The sequence below is a fragment of the Limulus polyphemus genome, unplaced genomic scaffold, assembly GCF_000517525.1.
Source record: "Limulus polyphemus unplaced genomic scaffold, Limulus_polyphemus-2.1.2 Scaffold257, whole genome shotgun sequence".
Classification (NCBI taxonomy): domain Eukaryota; kingdom Metazoa; phylum Arthropoda; class Merostomata; order Xiphosura; family Limulidae; genus Limulus; species Limulus polyphemus.
The window spans coordinates 486,575-496,177 of record NW_013665867.1 but is presented as its reverse complement, the minus strand read 5'-3'; the positions used below and the strand labels follow the sequence as shown (position 1 = coordinate 496,177).

General features: G+C 35.9%; 1 protein-coding gene across 1 annotated transcript in view; it reads right to left on the bottom strand.

Annotated features, from left to right (window-relative positions):
- Positions 1–6: 6 nt before the first annotated feature.
- LOC106478872 (leucine-rich repeat neuronal protein 3-like) overlaps positions 7–9,603 on the bottom strand; it is a 34,928-nt gene continuing 25,331 nt past the window's right edge. The window contains exon 2 of the mRNA XM_013939444.2: positions 7–4,048. Within this exon, the coding sequence (XP_013794898.1) occupies positions 1,944–3,983 (2,040 nt within the window). The 5' untranslated portion in view covers positions 3,984–4,048 and the 3' untranslated portion in view covers positions 7–1,943. The remainder of the gene's footprint in view (positions 4,049–9,603) is intronic.

Genomic DNA, 9,603 nt, shown 5'->3' with positions numbered 1-9,603 from the left:
ATTGTTCATGCATTGACCACTAGCATTGAACTATAAAGATTCATATTGTTCATGCACTGAACACTAGCACTGAGCTATAAAGATTCATATTGTTCATGCACTGAACACTAGCCCTGAGCTATAAAGATTCATATTGTTCATGCACTGAACACTAGCACTGAGCTATAAAGATTCATATTGTTTATGCATTGACCACTAACACTGAACTATAAAGATTCATATTGTTCATGCACTGAACACTAGCCCTGAGCTATAAAGATTCATATTGTTCATGCACTGAACACTAGCCCTGAGCTATAAAGGTCCATAATAGTATTACGAAGCTGGACTACCGAAATATTGAGCTAATAAAGTTACATTCTGGACATATAGGTTGTGATTTTATTTAAGTTTATAGAAAATGTCTTATAATAAACTCCAGGTTGCGTTAAACAAAGTTAAGAATAATAAAGGTCCATAATGTTCATAAGTTACGTTAGTTTTTAATGAATGTTTTTTTTTTTGTATCGAAACGTACTTCATCTCATGGTTAAGGTCACGTATATTTGATTAATAGTACCGACCAACTTGCTTTTGTTTTCAACGCTGGCATTACTTTTTAAATCGGCTATCACTAAGCGTAATTAAATACTAATAATTAAATAATAATATTTAATTTTGTTTGACAATAGCATTGGTTCCAATATATATTAAAAAAATACAAGTTTATCTCCCTTCATTATGAACTTCAAAAGGTGAACAGAGCATGAATATTACCACAAAGAATCCATATGATTCTACAGCGTGTTACTTATTAAGAACAGAACAGATTTTGATAAGTCTCGAAATCAAACACCCCCAATTAAAGTTTTGTTGTTGTTTTTTACAAGTTACAATTTTACAGTAAGGAAAATTATTTTTTAAGCAGGTACGATGTTTCGATCGTTGGTGCGATCATTTTCAAATACACAAGTTTTAACAGTAAAGAAGGTTTCTGTATTTAAGCCTGTACCTGTATAAAATTTATTTTTCTTCCTTACTGTAAAAGCCGTAACATGTAAAAAATACTTATAATCAACAAGTCAAATTAAACAAAACTAAATTTTAATATTGCTTTCATTTTATAAGTTTTAACAGCTTACAGTGGCTAACAGACAACATACACCCCATTACGTCACACGACTTCTCCACTTTTTTATGGATCAATCTGGACATCACAACTGTCCCTTAGAGAAAAATAATCAAGGTGTTTTTTAATTATTTATTTATTTTTAATAGAATAAACATTTTTAATATTAATATCTTACATTTATTGCTTTCCTCCTATTAAATATCTTGCTCTTCACAATGAAAATACTGTCTTTATATAAAATTCTCCCTTAGAAACAATAATATTTCTCCAGAACTGCTTGTTTTGTACGTTTGGAAACAACAACCTCGCTATTTACACGCCAAAATAAAATGGTACAGGGAAGTCATTATTTTCTCTTCTTCTATAATTCATTGTTCATGTATTACAAGAGAGATGATATAAGACCAATCACAATAAGACTTTCCAACTACTTTTTGTGCAGTGATTTCTTACACCAGTTTGTGCAAGATGGGGATGAAAGCTATAGTAACTTATAACTTTTAAAATATCAACTGGGTAAAAACTCTTTATAACCAACTCCATTGTCTTAAGGAGAAAAGTTGTCCAATTTTCGAAGTCAATCCTTAAAAATAAAGTTAAGAGAAATAGTATTAACCAGGGATGACATTTCATATTATACTGTTTCGTCATTATTTAGAAACACGCTGATCATGACACAGTAGGGTCGGATCTTTTTTCAGGATCTCATCTATCCTGGCAAATCACCAAAAAGACTTTAGTCAGCTACCAAAACAAGATTGGTACGTTTATGTCATGAACTACCGTTTCTAGAAACCACAAAACACCATTAAAGATTGTATTCCACGTATATTCAGGAACCAACTCGTGACATTAAAGGACTATTGAGGTTCTCTGGTGGGGCGTGGGCCATGTTGCTGATGAGTGATTTCTCTGGCGTTTCATAATGTCTTTGCCTGTACTTCCTGGCTGCCACGGAAACCAGACAGACGGTAAGAAGCATTCCTGCTATAATTCCTAGCACCACTGCAACCGCTACGTTACTTGTAGTGTAGATACCTTGCATAATAAAGCTTGCGTCTCTTGTCTGCACGTGGGTACAGGATAATTGAAGATAGTCCCCCTCTTCTTCATCCTTGACAGCAATGCAGAATTTGTAACTGGTATCTGGTTCGAGATTGTTAATGGTGTAAGAACGGTATACGTAACTTACCGTTACAGTTTTGTATTCTTCTCCTCCTTGGTTGTCAATCTTGTAAAGTATGTCGTACTCTGGAAAGTTGTTCCGTGCTGTTCCATTCCATACAACTGTTACAAATGTAGAAGACACCCTCTGAGGAAACAAACCAATATCTATGTTCTCGATTTGGAGTGTGATACTCTTAAGAGCAACACCTACGTTGTTTTCGGCGATACACTGGTAAACTCCAGAATTTTTGGGTTTTAGGTGGTAGAGCGTTAAAGTTCCAGGATGTTTTTTCTGAGCCTGAAAGTTATCACGTGATGCATTGATCACAGCTCCAGAGGGTAAAATCCAGTACATCTTTGGCGAAGGAATTCCGAAAGCACGACAGTCAAAGGTATGTGATTCTCCAATCTTTGCGTCCACCGTTTCATTGAGAGGTCCAATCACGAATGGTTCACATTGCGGAGGAATATTAGTGAGATCTAGTGTTTCGATGGAGAAAGGGCGAAGATTCTGTGGCTGGGAGCATCGTAGTTTGTCTGAGTCCAGAAATAAAATAGATGAATCGTTTCCACGTGCGAGAGTTTTTCGAATCCAACGAATGTTACAATCACAGAGAAGTGGGTTGCTGTGTAAAGTGAGCTGGACGGCTGGACGTCGACTGACAATCTCAAAACTTAAAGCTGAGAGATTGTTCCTGTGTAGTTTTAGAACTTTCAATTTAGGGACATTGATGAAAGCGTGTGGATCTATATACTCTAGAAGTGGGTTATTATAAAGATAAACTTTTTCCAGGTTGTGCAAGTTCCAAAATGCTCCGTGGTCTATTAGATGAAGTGTACTTGTGTTCGACAGAGAAATCTCTTCTACAGGGACTTGGACAAAATCACCCGTGCTGAGCTGGCCAATGGGATTGGTATCAAGGTGAATAATCTTTAGTTGTTTCATGGGTTGAAGAGCAACAGACGGTACTTCGCCTATATGATTGTGGTCTAGCAGTAAACTTCTCAGATTCCGAAGTCCCGCGAAAGCGTTTTCGTTAATTCCCCGGATTCTGTTATGAGACAAACTGAGATAGCGAAGATTGTTTACTGCTGCGAATGTTCCACTGTTCAGATAGAAAATCTCATTGTGATCAAGCTCTAACACTTCTAAATTTATCATATCGTAAAACCACTCCGCTGGCATTGAATGAATCGCATTTCCCTTCAAATTCAGGCGTTTAAGCTTGTTCATGTCATCAAAAACATGTTCGTCAATGAACTTGAGATGGCCATTCGTGATGAACAAAGTCTCCAGTTTGTGTATGCCGCGAAAGACCTTATTAAACAAGGTCCGAAACTTATTGAAGGACAAATCAAGAAAACGCAATTCTGTGACATTTTGAAAGATAGAGCCACGCCCTAGCTGTTTGATGAGATTGTTAGAAAGATCCAGCTCTAAGAGACGCGGGAGAAAAGGGATCTTGTTGAGGAGATCCACGAACCGATTTCCAGACATAAGCAAAGACTGGGTATTAAGAGGAACTGCTTCAGGTGAGCCAAGAAGTCCTCGTGAAGAACAGTTCACTGTGTAAACGTTGGCATTGACAAATAAAGAATGGTAAACTAGACAGTCACAATCAGCTGGACAGCTGGCATCTGTACTACTGACCACCGTCCACACAATTACCCGCACAACAGTTGCCACGGCCAGCCAAGTTACCATGGTAAAACAGCTTGATATTAATATATTATGAATTTGGAGTGAAAAGTACTCTGTCAATCGTTCACCTGCAAAAGGAAAAGGAGAAATGACTTTAATAAAAAGGCTAGAAATTTAAAACTTACGCAATAAAGCATTATATTTGTAAGTACACAAATAAAATCATTTATTTCATGCCCAATTAAACATATAAAATTGTAGTTCCTATAAACAATAAAAAGAGTTTGCCTTTACCACTAGGTTATAAAAATACAAGAGATAGAACTGAATTACTCAGTACACAAATAAAATCATTTATTTCATGCCCAATTAAACATATAAAATTGTAGTTCCTATAAACAATAAAAAGAGTTTGCCTTTACCACTAGGTTATAAAAATACAAGAGATAAAACTGAATTACTCAGTGTTTTTATACTGTTCATTCTATATAGCGATATATGTTAAATATTGAACCTTTTTAAGGAGTTGAAGATTTACCAATATCGATAATGTTAACAAGTTTTCATTTTTAGATTTGGTTTGGTTGTTGTTAAGCATAAAGCTACGCAATGGGCTATCTGAGCTCTGTCCAAACAGGTATCGAAATCCGATTTTTTGATGAGACCCTGGGGGCATAGTATTTAGGAAAAACAAATAAGCTGTTACATATATTTCCATGTCATACGTTAGTTGCATGAGTTCCTTAAAGCTGAGTAAATGAGTAATTGTATGCAGTTTATATTACAAGACCAAAGTAAAACAAACAAATCTTTTGAGCAAATCTCAAAGTCAATCAGCAAACGTCTTACTGTAAGAATCATGAATATATAATCAGGAATAAGACAGCATTTCCAACTACACAATCATTCCTTCACAGCTGTTATGAAATATTGCTATTGTTTGTTTGTTTTGAATTTCGCGCAAAGCTACACGAGGGATATCTGCTCTAGCCGTCCCTAATTTAGCAGTGACAGACTAGAGGCAAGGCAGCTAGTCATCACCACCCACCGCCAACTCTTGGGCTTTTCTTTTACAAACGAATAGTAGGATTGACCGTCACTTTATAACGCCCCCACGGCTGAAAGGGCGAGCATTTTGGTGGGACGGGAATTCGAACCCGCGATCCTCAGGTTGCGAGTCGAGCTCCCTAACCACCTGGCCTAGCTTAGGGGTAAGAATTAGTTAAGTAACGACAGATTTTTTTTATTATTATTTAGTAAATCTTAGGTTTCACTCCATGACAAGAGATATCAGACAAAGGAGGAAATATAAACCTTTTAAAACCTACTGGAGAAAGCGTAAATTAAAAACAATAACTTTCTTTGTTTCTGGGTTTTATTATTATTATTATTTACAAGAAGCTGCACATTTCCCATCCCATGCCGGGCTCCTATTGGTATTGAATACATCACATATGACAGAAAGTAATTAAATTACTTTTTGTCGATAATTAAAAGAAGTACAATGGAAACTGAGTTCGTGATAAATATTATTCTTCAACTTGAGAAGTAAAGGAGATTAAGTGAATACCAGCTGAAATAATAACGTTATGCTTTTGTAAAAAAGTTAATAAACCTTTTAAACGAATCTTCTGGAGAACTCATAAGCAAACTTACAGAGAGTCATTGACTTGTCTTTATTTTTTCAAGTCTCTAAAAACTCTATAGTTAATCAAGTGCATTTAGTTGTTGTCATTTTACATAAAACAACCTTAACAATCCGGTTTCTCTATTTTTATAGTTACTGTAGAGCTTCTTTTAACTACTGACCTAACAAGCAGTTGGAAATACTTCAGACCTCCAAGAATACCGTCGTTTTACCAGTCAATACACAGAGATTTCTGTTTCTCTACGGTTCATTATCTAACAACAGCGCTCTTCGCAACAGAAAACAGCATTCAGAGGTTCAAAGAAAACACCAAATAGAACGTTTTCCCAGCGCACGCACCTCAGCAGGATTCTCTTACGTTGATGTTGAAAAGGTTGGAACAATCACTATTGGTTTAAGATAACATGGTAAACTGGTGGTATTGATCAAAGAATGTAAACGCACGTGGAGTTCACAGCGTGAAAACAACAATTTTGAAGCCTAAACACGCTAGGTATTTGAAAGGGAATAGAACTGTTTTTTTTTTGTACCTTGTTTATTTTTTCTTATCATGAAAGTCTTTCAAACTCATACAAGATTGTATGTAGTGCATTGTAAATGTTTATTCAAACTTTTGTTTTCGAAGCTTGACAAGCATGTACTAATTTAAACATAAATAAGCACTATGTCTAAGTAATATCGGCTTTGAATGTTTCTATTTGGGTTCGTTTTTGAGCTCTTAACTTTATAAAATCTTTTTTTTTTCTTTCATCGTTCCTTAACTATGGTCAGATTTGGAGAAAATGTTATAGAATAAGCGGATTACAAGTCTTTTTACCTACTAAACCTCCAAACATAAAAGGCAAAACATTCCATCTTGAGCAGCTTAAATCGAAGCTCACTACAGTAACATGCAGTTACTTGTGTTCTCAAATCTCAAAATTTCTTGACTTGGCAAACTCATTTTTAATTTTTTCTAGAGCGCTTATTTCTCTGGATTTAAAAAGAACTGGCACACAACGCAGGGAAGGGGTACATTATTAAATACAGTCCAGGATCTAAGCTCAGTTTTCAAAGAAAGACAACAATAAAACTGTTTCAAAATGTTATCCATCAAAACATACCGTCACTTTTCAAATAAATACCTACGGACCTCTGCGAGGAATTTGATGCTCAAGATAACGATATTTTACCTGAATCAAACCATAAAGTAAGTATTCGTCGTTTTATATATATATATATCAGAGAAGATTTAAAGCTGAAAATCGTAGCATATTCTGTTTCTTGGAAGAAAGAAGCATTTGAATTATGTGAGGCTCAGATTTCTAGCACAGTTTCAGTGGTTTAAAAGCAACCGTTATCCTTCACCCATGCAGTTATAACATGAAACACAAAATGTTCAGAGCTGTGACATCTCTACAAGTAAAAATAATGAGCATTCTAAAAAGTATCTTATTTTTTATTCATAAACATATTTTTCGATGAATACGTATAGAGCAGCGCTATAAAACTTTTAAAGGCTTAGTATTACAACGCGCTCTCATACATATAATGTTTTCAAAGTCGAAAAATGGAATACCGAAAAATAATAATTTCGTTTTCTTTTTTCAATAGCCTAAAACGTTATCCCGCATTATTTAAAAACAAATCATTCCCGCGGCAATCACGGACGTCCTAATCTACAGACGTACAATAACACAGGCCTGCGAATTTAAACTTTATAAAAGTTGTTTTGGTTTTAACAACGAAATTTCCATAATTCGGCTACGTAGATTTCGAAAATAATACTTTTTTTTTCTATCACGTAAGAATGTTTTATAAATCGGGAAGAAGAAAAACTCTTACTTAGATCAAATTATTATTTCATTTACCACAATGAACATTTTTTATTATTATGTTTGTTAAAAAAAATACAAACAAACTGAAAAAAGGGAAGAACATTGATGTCAAACTAATATGCATCCTCATTCATCCTGATTTTTTGTGTGAAATCTATGTCTGTTAGTCTCAAAACTATGTGTTGTGGTCTTTCTTTTTATGTATTGCGTTACGACGTTTTGTGAAAAATCTGTACGTGATGGAGAAAATTGGATACTATTTTCGAATTCAGCTTACAGGAATTACTGTAGAACATGTAAAAATTTCAAGACAATAAAACTATTGCAGTCCTCTGTAATTAATCAGCAAGAACAGAAAAAGATTTAAAAAAATAAGCAAATATGGCGCGCCTTCTCCATTACAGAAAATGGCGGAGGATTGATTACTGGACTATAGAAATGAAGATTTCCCGATAATCCAATGAATTAGCAGAAATTCCCTCGAAGCCACTTACGACCGTTGGGGCACTTTTACTGTTAATGAATCATCGGTGATTCTCGGGTAGATTTACTTGAAGGCGCCCATCTCCTCTCCAGGTAGTCGTCCCTAATTTAGCAGTGAAAGACTAGAGAGAAGGCAGCTAGTCAACACCGCCCACTGCCAACTCTTGGGCTCTCTTTTACCAACGAACAGTGGAAATGGTCGTCATATTATAATGCCCCCACGGCTGAAAGACGAGCATGTTCGACGACGGGGATTCGAGTCCTTTTCCTAGTTATGGATTTTCCAGTATTCAGGTATAGCTCTTCCTGATTTTAAAATATTTGCCAAAGGGAAGACGCTCAGTCAGCGCCACTTGCTACCACAAGGGTTCTGTTCGGATGATTGAACCATATAATGAGATTGACGCTTTTATAAAGCACCTACAGCTAAAAGTGAGAAGCGTGATTATCGACATCATGTCTCGAACCCAGGACTCTTCGCCTCGCACCTCGGCACACTAACAACTAGGCCACGCCCAACTCAAATGTTAATCACGTCATGAATAAATTGGATTTAAAGAATAAATTTGATTTTTATTTTGTTAATACTACCCAATAAGCACTTTGTTAGGTAAGCGGTGCTAATTATAGAAAAGTGTTAAACAAAACGACTTTCAGCATTTCCTTTATATTCTTATGACAAATACTTTCACAAAAAAAAACTTAAGATCTTAAAGCAAACTCTCTCTCTTGTGAAAAAAAGCTGTCTATGATGGAGGGAGGGGGAGGCTTTACTTCCTTCGCACATTGACGACGGCAGACGTTCAATCATGTCTGATGCAGTGGGAATCTGTAGAAGAAAACAGTGGAGACGTTTTCTTGCTTCTAGTTGCAGAAATGTACCTCTGCTTGTGTTATTTTTTATATAGATACTTTGTGTGCTCTTTTAGCCTGGTCATCATTTACTCAGAGCGTTTCCCTTTGAAATAATTTTGATGATTCTTTGTTTTCTGGAATATTATTCAAGTTCTCTTTGTTTTTAGAGGTATAGACCGACTTAGATAAAATATACTACAAACCGCTTTTCAAAAATTACATTAAGTTATGAGTCTTCTTTTCTAACTTCAGCTGCAACCGACAGGTGAAACTAGGCTGTTGTTACGTTGATTGGTTAATACGTCAAACGATAACCATCTTTTAAAAAAAGCACCATAATGTTCTAATGTAGAAACCAAGCTGACAAACAGGAGAATATCAGTTATAATTATTTAACTTCAGCTTCATCTAGATTTTGTCGTTCAGATCCGTTTGTGATATATACTTTCATGATGACAGAAAAACGCAACGCTACACGAGAACTATCTGCTCTAGCCGTCCCTAATATAGCAGTGAAAGTTTAGAGGGAAGGCAGCTAGTCATCACCACCCACCGCCAACTCGTGAGCTACTCTGTTACCAACGAATAGTGGGATTAACTGTCACGTTATAACGCCCTCACGGCTGAAAGGGCGAGCATGTTTGGTGGGACGGAGATTCCAATCCGCGACCCTCAGATTGCGAGTCAAGCGCCCTAACCACCTGGCCATGCCAGGCTAACACGTAGGTTCAATAAGTCTTAATACAAAATGATAAAAACCCTATAACCCGAGTGTTTTCGAAAGGTAGACCTTTCTTCTTCAGGATTCCCATTTTGCCCCTGAGGAAGAAAGGTCCATCTTTTGAAAGCACTCACTTTATGATGTATATATATATATATA